The sequence below is a fragment of the Catharus ustulatus genome, chromosome 9 (assembly GCF_009819885.2).
Source record: "Catharus ustulatus isolate bCatUst1 chromosome 9, bCatUst1.pri.v2, whole genome shotgun sequence".
Classification (NCBI taxonomy): domain Eukaryota; kingdom Metazoa; phylum Chordata; class Aves; order Passeriformes; family Turdidae; genus Catharus; species Catharus ustulatus.
The window spans coordinates 5,592,662-5,606,778 of record NC_046229.1 but is presented as its reverse complement, the minus strand read 5'-3'; the positions used below and the strand labels follow the sequence as shown (position 1 = coordinate 5,606,778).

Here is a 14,117-nt window from a genome sequence, read left to right as displayed (position 1 = left end):
TAGTGCATGAAGAAACTCTTTCATTTTAGGGGCTCACCTCTGGATTTGGGTTAGAGAAGTCATCAGATACATCCTCCTGCACTCTTCCTCCATTGCCTGGGAAGAACATAAGCCAGTCATTATTCGTCTGCGCAGGCTCTGCTCTCAGTGTGCTTCTGCACAGAGCCAGACTCAAACCTATTCCCGAGATTGCTTTGAGTCCCTCTGAATGCAGAAGAGACTTACAAAGCTTCAAGGGGAAAGCCTGAGCCACGAGCCTTTTTCATTCTGCCTGGCTTTGACTTTGTTTTACTCCTGGCTGCTGTGGGATGTGTCGTGCTGCCCTGTGCTTAGTTCCCAAAGCACTTAATCGGAGGGATTGCTTTGTTGGATCTGTAGAACCACAGTCCTTTTATCCCCCAATCCTGGATGAAGAGACCTGTGCATTTGGGGAAAGTGGTGTAGAATGTAGCGGGGAAACTTTGGTGCCTGTAGCTGGTATTTGCTGCTAAAAATACAAAGGAAGAATTTCTTCCTGCCACACAGAGTTAACTGAGCAGGAAGCGTATTCTTTTTAACATGGGGGGATTAGTGTGGGTTTTGTAAAATGAAAGCTAAATTAGCTGCAGCCAAATGTAGAATGTTTTGCAGTTCTGGTACCCTCCAGCACATGGGAAGGGAAGAGGACAGCCTGCGCTATTTTAAGGTGTGGAAGAGCACATTTCCAAGAAATTCATCTCACTTCAGTGTCTTGTGTCAGAGGCTGGTCTGTGCTTTGTGATCCCTGGCCATCTGGATGAACACCCCAGTTGTGTGTTCCAGCCCCAGTCCATCAGGCAGCTCCACTCTGCAGGTTTTGGGAGCCTTCACCAGTCACATTGAGATCAGCGATTGCACCCCATAAATTGGGATGCAGTGGCTGCAAGCTAAATCAACAAATCCCTCCATAGTTAGGAGAAGTGCTTGAAGGAGAAATAACCTCCTGGGTGTTGCATTGCTCTGCATCATGTTAATCCTGCCTGCTCGAGGGATGCCTAATTCAGCTCATCGGAGTAAATCTGCTCAGGTCTGTGATTTGCACCCAGGTGTTTGGGAATACATTCTAACAGAGCTGTGCTCTGTGGAGCCTGTCACACGCAGTGGGTGTTTCTTTCTCGGGCTGTTGGCTTCCTGCTGTGTCACACGGGCCTTGCTTGACATCCCCTCGCTCTTCCAGCTTCGGGTCATTACCCGTCCTAGGGAGGAAGCCCTGTAGGGCAGCCAGCTGCCTGTTAGCATTCCTGAAGAGAGAATTTCCCTGAGGAAGCCTGGTGGAAGAGCAGCTGTGGTGGGGAGGGGTTGCGTCGAGGTGAAACACCTCATGTGCTTCTAGTAGGTGTGGGAATTTGTGGGGATGGTCTGTCTGGAAGAGGCAGAGTCCCTTCAGCTGCTTTTACCTCTCAACAAAGACATCTCTGTCAGGGCAGGCAGTTGAAGGGAAGAGAGTGAGGGAAGCTGGAACCCTGCTGTGTCCAGGCTGAGCTGAGACAAAGCACAAGCATGGGGAGGGATGGACGAAGGCAGAGCAAAGGGAGTTTTGAAAAATAGCAGAAGCAGGGAGATGTGGGATGGTCAGCAAGAAAATGAGGCTCCAGGGGCTGTGTGCAGCATCAGGGAGCCACAGTAACGGAGGGGATCCTACACAAACCTGTGAGGCCATGTCCCTGCTCTGCTGAGGCACAGCCAGCCTCACCTGAGGCCAGGACAGGCACTAGTGGTGTCACTAGAAGGAGCAGCTGATCCTCGTGCAGGGAATGCTCCTCTGAGGGCTGGAGGGGAGATCAGGGTCGGGGTGAGCAGAACTCCCAGCTTGGCACCTGGCACAGATGCTCAGGTTGGCGTGTCGTGGTCCTTGAACCAGGCAGCCCCTGCCTCCCGTCCCTGGTGTCCTGCTGTGCTTCCCAAGCGCTCTGTGCACGGCTCAGCTCTCCCAGCTCCTCCAGGGTGACCTGCTGGAATCGGCCCAGCTGAGGGAGGTGGGATGGGGAGCCCGACAATGGGTCACAGGAGCACATCTGGGCTGGCATCAATAAGTTATAAAGGCTCGTCAGCAGACGAATGGCGTTACCTCAGCACGGACCAGGGCCAGGCATTAACTTTTCATGAACGGCAGCCGGGAAAGCAGAACATGCAAGAGTGGGGTGTCAGGAGCCTGAGATGAGGAGGCAGAGGAGCCTGGCTGCCTTCAGCAGAGCTCTGCAGGACCCAGAGGAGCCTGCCTGCCCGCAGGAGAGCTCTCCATCACTCCACTCTCCCTTCCCCTGAACTGCTCCCACTGCAAAATCCAGCTCCACAGGCTGCACACATCATGCCAACAAGTACACACCGTGCTCAGCCTGGAGCTCCTGGTTGTTCTGATCCTCCTCCTGCATTTAATTTAATGAAAACTAATGGGGGAGACAATTATCCCTGAGGCTGGGCTCAGGAGACGTTTCGAGGAGGGAACTTGGCAGTTTCATGGTGATATTTAATAATATCAGCCTGTAACCCTTAAGAACCAACAGGAAGGACTTTTCTGTGCCCCACAATAAGAACTCAACAGGCAGCAGTGCAGAGCTTGCTGCAGCCTGGGTAGGCAGGGATGGCCCCAGGGGTCTGGGAGGGCAGGATTTCCTCATCAGCCTCAACCCCTCAGGGGTCATGAAACCAAGTGAGGGACAATGCCCACACTCTGCTTTGTGCAAAGCACAGGGGGATGTGATTGCCTGGACCAAAATCCTCACTGGGGCATTGCTGTGGGCCCTGCACATGGCCAGCTGTGGCCTTACCCTGGAAGCAAACATGCCCAGGCAGCACAGGGTGCCAACACACCCTGCTCCTGTGCTGGTGGGCTCTGCAGGCACGATGGTGGCTCCCAAACTCAGCAGACACCCATTGCATTGCCCCCTCGCCCTTCTGCTCCAGGAGCATCCACAGCCACACGGTTCTCACCACTGGAATTCCAGCACTGCTGTGGCTGTGGGTGCCAGTGCCAGGTGGGAGTGTTCCCCAGGAGCAGCAGAGCTCCAGGATGGCCCCCCGAACCCACAGCCCACACCTGAACATTCCCACAAGGAAGGGGAGAGCTCACAGCCAGCCACATCCTGCCCCAACTAGTCAAAGGTAGAGAACAAGCCTCACAGCAGCTCCCGGGAGTGTTCCAGGCACCTGGTGCTTACAAACACCCCTCCAAAGGCTCTAAAATTCCCAGTCTTTCCCCCAGCCTCTGATGCTGCCCACTGGGGAGCCAGGCTGGGTTGCCTGTAGCTCCCAGGAGCTCCTGGAGCTGTTTGTTCCTGCAGTGGTGCACATGCCCACCCAGCACTGCAGCTCTTGCCCAAGGAGGGGGTCACAGACCTCACTGCAAGCTCAGTATTTGTGTATCTGGAAACAACACTCACCTATTCCCCTCCCTTTCTTACCTCCCAGCAGTGCAGGACACTGGCAAAAAGGGAAGCAGCAGCTCCCAGCTCCTGCCCAGGGAGCTGCTGCAGAGCAGAGCAGCCTCCATCATCACACTGGCACCCCAACTCCTCCAGCCTCTAACGAGCAAAGCCTGGGAAACTACCAAAAAATTCCCTTTTCAGCCCCTAAACCACCCCTCTCTGTCTGCAGCCACATGGGCTGGGTGTGGGGAGGGCAAGGGTCTGGCCAGCACATCCTCAGCTCTGTGCAGACAACACTGACCATTTTCTAGGCTAAATTTCCAAAATGCTTTTAAAAAAATATCCAAGAAACAAACAGGCATCACTAAACCTCAGTCAGGTCCTGAACTGCATCCTGAACGGCCCTGAATCCCTTTGGGATTTTGAATTCCCAGGCTCAGCCAGCCCCCCTAAAATGCCACCTCAGCTCTGCATTACCTCTGCTCCCACACCCCAAATCTGGGGTTTGGCCCTTGATTAAAGATTGGAAAAAAATACCCAACTACCACCCTGGGTCTGGCAGCAAACACCAGGAACAAACTGCAGAGCACCGAAATCAAATGTTTATGTTGATATTTATTACAGCAGGGGGAGGGGGGAGAAGGAGGGGGAACCGTTTCATTCAAAAAACCATCCCATACCAATGAAGACAATAATTTACCTATTCATTTTAAAATACATTAAAACCGGTCCTTTCATTTCCTCACATCAGAACAAAAAAATAAAAAAAGAGAAAGGAAAAAACCCCCCCAAACCTGAACAAGATGTAAAGTGGAAAAGGTAAAAATTTGACCCCTTGGGGAGCCCCTGGGTATGCAATGCAGCAAATGTGCATTGCTTGGAAAATATTAACCTGACTGTAACTATGAGACTGACACCCTCAGACCCCCCATCCCACCCACCCCTCCCTCCCTCCTGACTTTCTACAGGTAAAGCAGAATGAAAATGCCTAGGAAAAAGAAGGCAAACATTAAAAAAAAATATTCGTATTACACACTAAAAAAAAGTTTTGTCATCTCATGTCTTGCAGTCAGAATAATAAAAACAAGCCAAATATCCCCCCAAAAACATTTCAATGAAGGGGTGCGGAAAAAAGACATCCCTTTAATAAAACATTATCAACAAATATCGTACACAAACTACAATGTATAATAATTATTTTTTTTTTCCCCTCTCGGTAATTTTCGAACCAGACTACAAGGTAAGAAAAAACACTGAAACAAGATACAATGCTTTCAATAATCCGCACAAAGGTCAAATCCAAGGGAGAGAATATTTTACAGAATATGATATACATGGAGCAGAAATGGGAGCTGGAGAAAAACCAAGACCAAACTACAGGGTAGTGTCATGTACAGAGATCCCAACCCGCCGCCTTGGCTCGTCCCTTCCTCTCCCACCAGAAGGAAGGGCCTTCGATGCTTGCCATTAATTTTTATTTTCTTATTACAGAGCGAGCCTACAGAATAGCAAGGTTACATTTTAACAACAAGAATTCCTTAAAAAATATCTCCATCCAGTTCCAAATCATAGATAAGTGAAATCCTGACAAGAGCACATCTCTAAAGAAAATAAACCCCCCCTGCAAAATACCCCCAAAGCAAATAAAACCCCCAGAAAATCCCAAAGTTAGCTGGAGATCACAGATTCAAAGTCCCAGGTCAGATTAACCCTCTTTTTTTTTTCTCCAGTGGATTTTTAAAAAAAATTATTAAAAAAATCAATTTTTGCAGTGAACCAGCTGAAGGACTCTGGGGAAAGGAGGGACAAGAGATTTCTTCTTGTACTCAGAGGGGGGGGAAAGACTAACACAGTGCATGCCACAGTCACAGAGAGCAAGATCACGATTCATTCGAGGATGTGATCCTAGAAGGGGTCACCTGCGTTAACAAGTTTATAACGAGGTGGTGGAGTCTCTTCCCCAAAGCAGATCTTGTTAACTGGAGGAGGAAGCGTTGTGCTGCAAATGAACAAAAAAAACCAAAAAACAACCCAAAAAAATACAAGGGAAAAAAACCCCCAAAACAAAGCAAAAAAAAAAAAAAAAAAAAGAAAAAAAACCAAAAACAGGCCTTCTGAACGAAAACCACCATTGTAAACTGTCCAGTTTATTTAAAAAAATGACTACAACAGAGACAACATGATTTCATATCTAGACTAGCTTCCTGGTGTCGCACGGCACAAACATACAACAGGTTCGGTTTCTGTCTTTATTTAAAAGAACAAAGCAAAGAGATCGGAGTTGGGTGCTAGAGGCTTCCGTTTGTTTCCAAAAAGAAGTGTCATGTACATATATAAACCCTTCTGCACAAAGAAGGGTCTTGTCATGTCTTGAAATATTTTAAGTTTTGTCCTTCATGTTTTATGGAATAAAAAGTTCAGCCTTTTTATTGCATGAAACTAAACCTGGGGTTTTGGCCCCCGCCACGCGTGTCCCTGCCCATACACCTAGCTTCTTCTTCTTCTTCTTCTTCTTGCATAATTCGTTGAGATCCTCCGAACGGCAGCTGACTCTCTTGATCCTGGAGAGGAGGAGGGGGAGGGAAATCACACACTCATCGTCATGCTGGGGGAATACTGCAAGAGAGACAGAGCCACAGTGAGAAACCAGGCAGGTCAGACCTCTGGACATCCAAGAGAGGGATGCAAAAGGAGGCTGATGACAACTACACAGCAACCTAATTGGATCTAATAAACCAGGAAGAGAGGATATGCTGGAGACTCCAATTTATCAGGACCTAATCTGCGCTGTAACTTGCTTTTCCAGGAAGAAAATCATCAGAGCAGTATGGGGCGAGATGCAATTTAAAACAAATAATTAACATGCACATGTGTATATGCTGCTAATAGAGAAAAGGAGGGATGTCTGCAGCCACCCATGGAGCCTCGACTCAGCTGGGCCAGTGCAGCCACCTCTGCATCAGCTCCTCTCCACCTGTGCACCCCCATCCCACCACACACCCCAAACTTCCACCCACTGCTTTATTTCCTCCTGCTCACTCTTCTGTCCTGGAGCAGCTCATACACGGCACAAGCCAAGTGCAAAAGGCACCCACTGTGCCAACCCACCCATCACAGCTCTGGGACACCTTGGGGACTGTCCCCCATCCCCAGCAGGCAGGCACTCACTCACATTGTCATTTTGGAAGGAATGGAGAAAGTTGCCTCCCAGCTCCCCGTCGTCTCTTGGAGTGCCCGGGGGATTGCTAATGCCACTTATGTTGTTTGGAGAATTCTGTGGGAGATGGGAAGGGTGGTGGTGAGCAGGTTCCCCCCTGAAATGCCACAGGGGCAGGACACAGCCCTGCCCACCCCAGTGACATCCCCCATGTCCCCATCCACCAGGGTCACAGCAGCACCCCAGTGCTGAGGAAAAGGGGAGAGCCCACACACCCACCCAGAAACCAACCCTACACTTACTTTTGGAAGTCCATCTATGTCTCCTGACCCTGCAGAGAGGGGACAGAAAGGACATGAGCCTTACTGGGCCTGCAGCCATGGCCCTGTTCCCCCCACAGCCCCGCTGATTTCCACCCTAAGGCTCTGCTCTGAGCACTGGTGCAAACTGGGGGCTGACCCCAGGATGGGAGCAGGCACTGGGATGCTGTTCCAGTGTCCCAGGGGATGAAGGACCATGGTGGCTCACCTAATGATCCGTTCATGTGATGGGGCTCCATCCCGCCCATGCCGCCCATGGGGCCGTCAGAGCCGGGGCCCATCGGGAACTGGGGAAGGAAAAGGCAACAAAACCAAACTCAGCCATAAAACAACCCCAGCAGCTGCCATGGTGGCTCCTGAGGACTGTCCCTGCCCCAGCCATCCCTCTGGAGCAGGGCAAGGAGGGAGGTATCACCGAATCACTGAATTGTTGAGGTTGCAGAAGTCCTTTGACAGTCCAACAATCAACTCAGCAACACCACTAAACATTCCCTGAAGTGCCAGATCCACAAATTCCTTGGACACTTCCAGGGCTGGTGACTCCACCACTGCCCTGGGCAGCACATTCCAATGCTTGGCAACCCCTTCCACGAAAAAGATGCCCTGAATATCCAATCTAAACATTCCCTGGCACAACCTGAGGATGTATCACCCACTGAGGCTGTGGGGCTTATCGTCCTGTGGGTTCACCTATAAAATTTGGCTGGATGGCAGACCAAGAGCTGCAGCACAGCATTCCACAGGATTTAAGATTGCCACATCCCAAAAAACCCAGCACCTTGGCCGGAGCAGCAGGACTGCTGCTTTCTTAATAAGCATAAAAAATTAACAAAGTCGCCCAAGAGTTAATCGCTTTTTGATGGTTTGTTTTATTTCTGTTTTGTAACAAATGGCTGAAATCAATTAAACTGCTTTACTCTCAACTGATGAAGTTAATTATGATTTGTTATGGTATCTGATATGTAAATTATTAGAAAGCAGACTTACATTCGATCGACTGCCTGCGGGCGGTACTGGATTAATCATTGTGTAGATGTTGTCACTTGAATTTGTTGAATCTGTGGAACAGTGAAGCCCAGTAAGTCGGGTGATTAATTCATTTCTTAATTAAAACAAACTCATGCCACTTGAACTCATTCTTTTGTATTTTATCACCCAAAATTCCCTCTAACTACCACCATTTTCTGGCTAATTTGTATTTAATGAAGATCCACAAAGTTTTTAATCACAGAAATTCAACTGTGAAAAATAATTCAACTCCTGGCTGGGAAGAGTGGGGCGGTAATTCCTGAGCCCCACAGCATCCAAATGTACAGGGGGATGTAGGAACATCCCAAAATGCAATCCCAAAGTCAAGAACCCCACACCACTCACTTCCCAGAAAGCCAAAAGCCACAAAAATTGGTCATTTCCAATAGGGCAGGGATGGCCCTGGAGAGAGAGGGGTCTCATACCTGCAGGACTGGGCATGATGGGTGTCCCTGGAGGGCCACCACCGCCGGGCGGACCCTGCAGAAACAAAGTCGGGGTCAGAGGGGCAAACATGAGCACTGCTCACCTTCCCATGTCTTCAAACACCTCCCCAGACCCAGCCCAGGCACCTCCCATGGCACTGATCCCCCCCCCACAACCTCAACTCCTGAAGGAAGGACGGACAGCTGGGGCAGGAGGACTCACCACGTATGTACCAGGCGATGAAGAAGAGTATGGGATCTGCAGGGACAAGAGAGACAGGATCAGCTGGATCCCATCAGGGCACAGCCAAGACCCTCAGTGCCCCCTCAGCCTGGCCAGGATGGGAGTCCCAGCAGGGCTCAGCTCATGAGGAATGATCCCATTTGCAGGACATTTCCCAACCAGCCCTGCTCCAAGATACTCACTGAGTTAGCACTGCTGGGGTTCGGCCACGGTCTGCCAGCGCCCGGCCCCCTGGGGACAAAATTAAACAGGGGAAAAAATAAATGTGTTGTTCTGCAGACAGTCCCAGCTCAGTGGTGAAATCTCCCGGCGTGGGGATTGCCTTACATGTTAATTCCAGGCATGCCAGGACCTAGGGAGTTGGGTGGAGGTCTCATGCCGCTGCCGTAGTTCTGCAACGATAACCAAGGGTCAGTCTACCGGAACGGGAAGGACACCAGAGACACGAGAGAAAGGGGGAAAAAAGCCAATGGACAAACAAAAAACAAGTGTGTCCGTGTGCAAAATTGAGTTTAAAAAAAAAAAAAAAAAAAAAAGCCGATGAACATAAGAGGCGATTGTGTTTATAAAAAAAACCAGGCAGCTGAATATGGATGGGAGCCAGGCTGAGCCCCAAAGTTCCCCCTCCCCGTGGAAGGGAGGGGAGGGAAATCATCCCCCTCCCAGCTCCAGGAGACAATTCTGTTCACAGCCCCCAGCGCCAGCAACAGCCTTTTGGATTTTTCCCTTTGTGCAGGAGAAAACAGGGGCAGGAGGAGGAGAAAAGGCACCACTTGGAAGGTTCCTGTTGCAGTGTAAGGATGAGGAAAGGCTTCATGAGCTCTCCCTGAGATGGAGCACTCCTTGCTCCCTGCATGACTGCTGGAGTAGGGAATACCAAGCCAGGCTTGTTTTTCTGCTGCTCCCCAGCTCTCTGCTCCATCCCCTGGAGCAGATCTGTGGGGAGCGAGCGAGGGCAGGCAGCCCCCTGGGCCTCCTCTCCTGCCTTATTCCTCCCTGGCTTAGCCTCCAGCTGGGACTGGGAGCCTCAGATCTGCATCCCTCATCTCCTAAAACCAGCTCTAGTACAAAGCCAAGCCCAAGGCAGTGGAGGAAGAGGAATCCCCCGAATGCTGCGCTCCATTTGGTCTGTGCTCTGCTCCCTGTGCCCTCCAGGCGACGAGCAGCCAGATTTAGGTCGCGTTGCTGCTCTTCCCCTCCCACCTCCCTCTCTTCTGTAATGCATCTTTTTGGACTGTGTTTCTGCCATTTAAAGAAAAAAAATGCTCCTGCAGGAGGAGGGATGGCTGGCCACTTCCTACACCACAGCCCCTTGGAGTGCTCCAGACTGGATTTCAAGTACAATACTTCAGTGCTGTCAATTTTTACGGATGCACCAGTGCTTGGTGCACTGCTGAGGGCATCACCAAAGTTTGTTTTGAACAGGCAGAAAAGGGTTTTCCCCAAACAAATTACCAGCAAGTCCTTAATTGATCAAAATTTCAGCCATTTACACTGAATAGCAGCATCAAGCCCCTTGTTTAAGGGGGAAAAAAAAAGGAAAAAAAAGGCTCAGCGTTTTTAATTGGAGCTGAAAGGCTGGAAAACGAAGCCAGCTGAAAGATGCTCAGGGAGGGTGAGGAGGGAACGCAGCTGTGCCGAGCAACCTGGGCACGGCACCACCAAAACCAGAGAGCTACAAACCCTCTTCATATTGGCACTGGCAAAACCCTGTCCTGGCTTCTGCAGAGCTACAAATGGGACTCTTACAGGGAAAAAAGGCAGCAGCAATCAGCTGAAAGGGATGATTCATCGCTGCTGTGCAATAAGGAGCTGCTGTCAGGACGCCTGGATGTCCTGGCTGGATGTTCTGCAGCCCTCTGGAATCGTTTGAGAAGCATTTAGGAAGGTCCTAATGCAAAGCTTAAAGGAAAACAAGCCCTGGGCACACAAGGTGTGAGGGGCTATTGGGTCTGGGTGGGTATTTTTGGTGGCTGCCTGCGCAGGCGCCGATTCCTGGATGGCTGCAGGGAGGCAGCGCCTGCGGGTGCCAGATTGGGAAGCCCAGCGCTTCTCCAGGGAAAGGCTGCCTCTTCAAAAACCTCTCCCTAATGTACATACACAGGGAACGGTGGAGTCAAAAATAAAGCTCTGAACATTTCACAACTCCAGCCGGCTCCCGGAGCCGCCGCCATCCCACGCGGCGCTCAGCGCGCGCTCGCTGCTTCCAAGTTTCGCGGCGAGCTCTGCAAGTGGGAAGCAGCCTCCCCCAGGCAAGCCGCCGCCGCTCGCCTTGGCGCAGGCCACGCTTGCAAATGCCTTTTTTTTTTTCCTCTTTGGGTGTAATCCTCCAGGAAAGGAGGATTTTAAGCAGGGCAGCAGCGCTACGGGAGGGCTCGCCTGTGAAACGATGCTCGCGCAGGTTTCTTGTCCCCTGCCCTAGGATGGATCTGGGTGGACACGGCCGAGCAGCCCCGAGCAGCATCCTCAGGTTGGTGTTAAAGGCATGACACAGCTCCCTCTTTACACAACATTCACTTATCTCAACAGTCTCGGGGGGAAAAACAAAACAAAACTCCAGCGCGCCCGCTCGTCTCCTGACAGACTCTGATCCTCGCGCTACAAACTCCTCGTAGGCGACGATGCAGAGAGGATAAACCTCCAACCAAAATATGGTAATCTGGTTTTGAAGTCTCGTGGAAGGAACAAACAGGAGTGAGTCAACAACAAGCCACTCCATAAAGTGAATCAACGGAACGACAGCATATATTAACCCAGATCTGCTTAATTTCAAGAGTTTACTCCCCTTTCCTGAAATAGAGAGCTCAAGCAGGCAGCAGGAGGGGCAGGTGGAGGGGAACCTCGCAGGGGAAAGCCTCATTCCCTTTGCTAAAGGGATCTTTGCCATTTCTTTTTATTTATTAATTTCAAATGCAAGCCTCCTTTCCCTTTCCTGCAGTTAGGGTCGTAACTGTTTCCCAGGCAGGCAGTGTAATGCACTCAAAGGCTGCTCTGGTGCAGAGCTAAGTGCCATCCCCTCTGACAGAAGGGCAGGAGGGAGGCTGCAATACCCTTAATGAGCTCGGAAGACCTCACTCCTGTTAAAAGGAGGGATTTCCAGATGCAAGACTAATGCAAAATGCATTAACACTAATGGGAGCATAGGGTGTGTGGGGGGGGGGAACTCCCAGCCCTCTGAGCCCCAGGAGGTTGCTCCCATGGTTTGTAGGATGTGCTTTGGCACCGGGCTTACCTGTGGACCGGGACCCATGGGGCCCATCCCTCGCGGAGGATTCATCCTTTGCATGGGGCCGCCCATGTTAGGGTGCCCTGGTGGGAGGAAAGCAGGGGTGTTACAGGGCACCACAACCACTCTGGGTCCCCAATTAACAGCTAATTAGGAGCATCAGTGCTTGGCCCTCCTCTGCTGGGTTTACCTTGCTGTCGCGTGGGATCCATCGAATTGGGCAGCAATGGCTGTGTACCAGGAACAGCACCCGGGGGCTGTGAAAGCAAGGGAGTAAGATTAAAAAATAAATCCTCCCTCCCCCTGCTTCCTGCTGCATCCCACATGCCCCTGCTGAGGAGGTCTTTGCCTCCCTCATCCTTCTGCAAACCTCCTCTGAACCCCAAACAAGGTGTTTCCCCCTCCTCCCAGGCCAAATGCTGTTGTATTTTAGGAAAGCAGGGGAAAACCCGAGCTGAGCGGGGCAGCGGTGTCAAATCCAGCAGGAAAAGGTGACAGCAGCATGGCACCCTGGTAACACACAGCACCAGGGCCAAACCAGGCAGGGGTTCACTGGTGGGGAGATGCTCCATGTGCAGCAGAGCAAGGCTGGGACCCATCCCCACGCAGCCTGAGAGGAAGGCGGATACTCCCCCTCCCCAAACTCACATTGCACTAAGGCAATGCTGCTATTTAAGCTTCAAAGGCTACTCCAAACAGATAAAGGGGAGGAAAAATGCAGATATTGTCTGCCTGAGGGAAGCAAACTGTAAACAGCTTTGCTACGGTGCTGCCTTTTATTTGGATGCTGACACCAAGGATCCCAGTGCTGGAGCACAGCACAAGCCCTGGGTGCACAAGGCTGTGCCGAGGCACAATCAGTCCAATCCCAAGTTTTCTGCAGGCTGGAAGCTGGCAGCAGGAGGAAGATAAACCAGGAGGGCTGCAGAGGTGGATATTTACACTTCTGCTGCCTGACCTTCCTGCCTGCCTATTTATTCCTCTTGTCCCTCAGGATGTGACCATAACCTCACTGAGCTCTGCCTAGGTACAAACATGTGTTTTATATATGGTGTTTGGGGGAAAAAATTGAATACTTCTAATTAACTTTACCCACTCCTGAACGCCTGATCCTGCTGTGGGAACAGCCTCCTCAAACCAGCCCCCCCTGCCTGCCCAGCAGAGCTTGGGATGAGCTGAGAACCACTGCAGGATGGGGTGCTGTTAAAACTGACCCATCAGGAGGTGCAGTGAATTAATACCTTGTCAGATCATCCATGAGTGCCCTGGGTGGAAGGCTCTTCCAGCCATTTGGGCACGGGGGTCCTCCATTAACCCCTTCTGGGTTTTTCTCAGCTACATCTCAGCATCAGTTAGCAAGTTCCCAAGATTCAAGTCTCAAATCCAGAAAGCACAAACCCAGAGCAAGCTGGTACATCCTACTTCCTGACTATCCTGCTCTTTCTGCTAATTAGACCTAAAGAAAAATAATGCTGATAGCCAAAAAACAAGCTCTCAAGGTAATTTTTGAACAGACACCTTTGCTGCTCAAAGGGATTACAGGTTTCCTTTAATTTCCTTTTAGTGACAAATAACCTCTGGCTTGGTCATTATCCTATGGATCTGCATGGCATCGTTGGCAAGGAGATGAATTCCTTAACCAAAGGCCACGCATGCGTCCAGGCAGGGCGTGGGGTGGAAGCCTCCATCCACAAGGCCAGAAACAAACTGCCCTTGCATAAGCTGGGATAAGAGGATAAACCCAACCCAAAAAATTCAGCAGTGACCCGCCCTGCTTGACCCCGCTGCTGATCTAAACGCTCGGTCAACCCAGCAGCAGGATTATCTCCATCACTTTAATTTTCTGCGATTGCAGGGAAAATCCAGCCGGGCAGCGAGCATGCAGCATGGCACAGCCCTGCTGGGAACACCACAGCTGGAAAGCAGCGCATTCCCCACTGCTGTTTCCACCCTGGATAGACTCAAACATCAAAATAAAATTAAATTATCGTTAAGTGGCACCTGATGCTCCAGCGCTAAGAAAAAGGAGGGTGACCAAGGAGGTGATGCTTGCACCCAAACCCAAGGAGCATCTGCAGGGCACTTGGCTCTCTCATCCCACTTCCCAAATTATCCCCAGGAAATGCAGAATCCTGAGAGCACAGTACCTGGTTGCCCATCCTGATGGGGGGCCGGGGACCTCCGGCGTAGCGCGGCGACATGAACGGCTGCGGGGACACAAAAGGGGGTCAGGGCTGAGCCGTGGGAGGCAGCACGCTCCCCACGCACGCTGGTTAGCCTGTACACACTGCTTTTGGCATTTCTGTTTGGTTTTTTTTATTTTTCTGGAGACA

General features: G+C 50.9%; 1 protein-coding gene across 2 annotated transcripts in view; it reads right to left on the bottom strand.

The window, feature by feature from the left end:
* Positions 1-4,506: 4,506 nt before the first annotated feature.
* The window catches only part of SSBP3 (single stranded DNA binding protein 3), a 54,239-nt gene continuing 44,628 nt past the window's right edge, over positions 4,507-14,117 (bottom strand). For both annotated transcript variants that reach the window (XM_033067839.1, XM_033067840.1), the window contains 12 exons: positions 13,932-13,991; positions 11,975-12,041; positions 11,791-11,867; positions 8,886-8,950; positions 8,741-8,789; positions 8,538-8,573; positions 8,315-8,369; positions 7,848-7,918; positions 7,069-7,147; positions 6,843-6,871; positions 6,556-6,657; positions 4,507-5,999 (listed from right to left, as the gene is read on the bottom strand). In XM_033067839.1, coding sequence (XP_032923730.1) covers positions 5,970-5,999; positions 6,556-6,657; positions 6,843-6,871; positions 7,069-7,147; positions 7,848-7,918; positions 8,315-8,369; positions 8,538-8,573; positions 8,741-8,789; positions 8,886-8,950; positions 11,791-11,867; positions 11,975-12,041; positions 13,932-13,991 — 720 coding nt within the window. In that variant the 3' untranslated portion in view covers positions 4,507-5,969. The remainder of the gene's footprint in view (positions 6,000-6,555; positions 6,658-6,842; positions 6,872-7,068; positions 7,148-7,847; positions 7,919-8,314; positions 8,370-8,537; positions 8,574-8,740; positions 8,790-8,885; positions 8,951-11,790; positions 11,868-11,974; positions 12,042-13,931; positions 13,992-14,117) is intronic.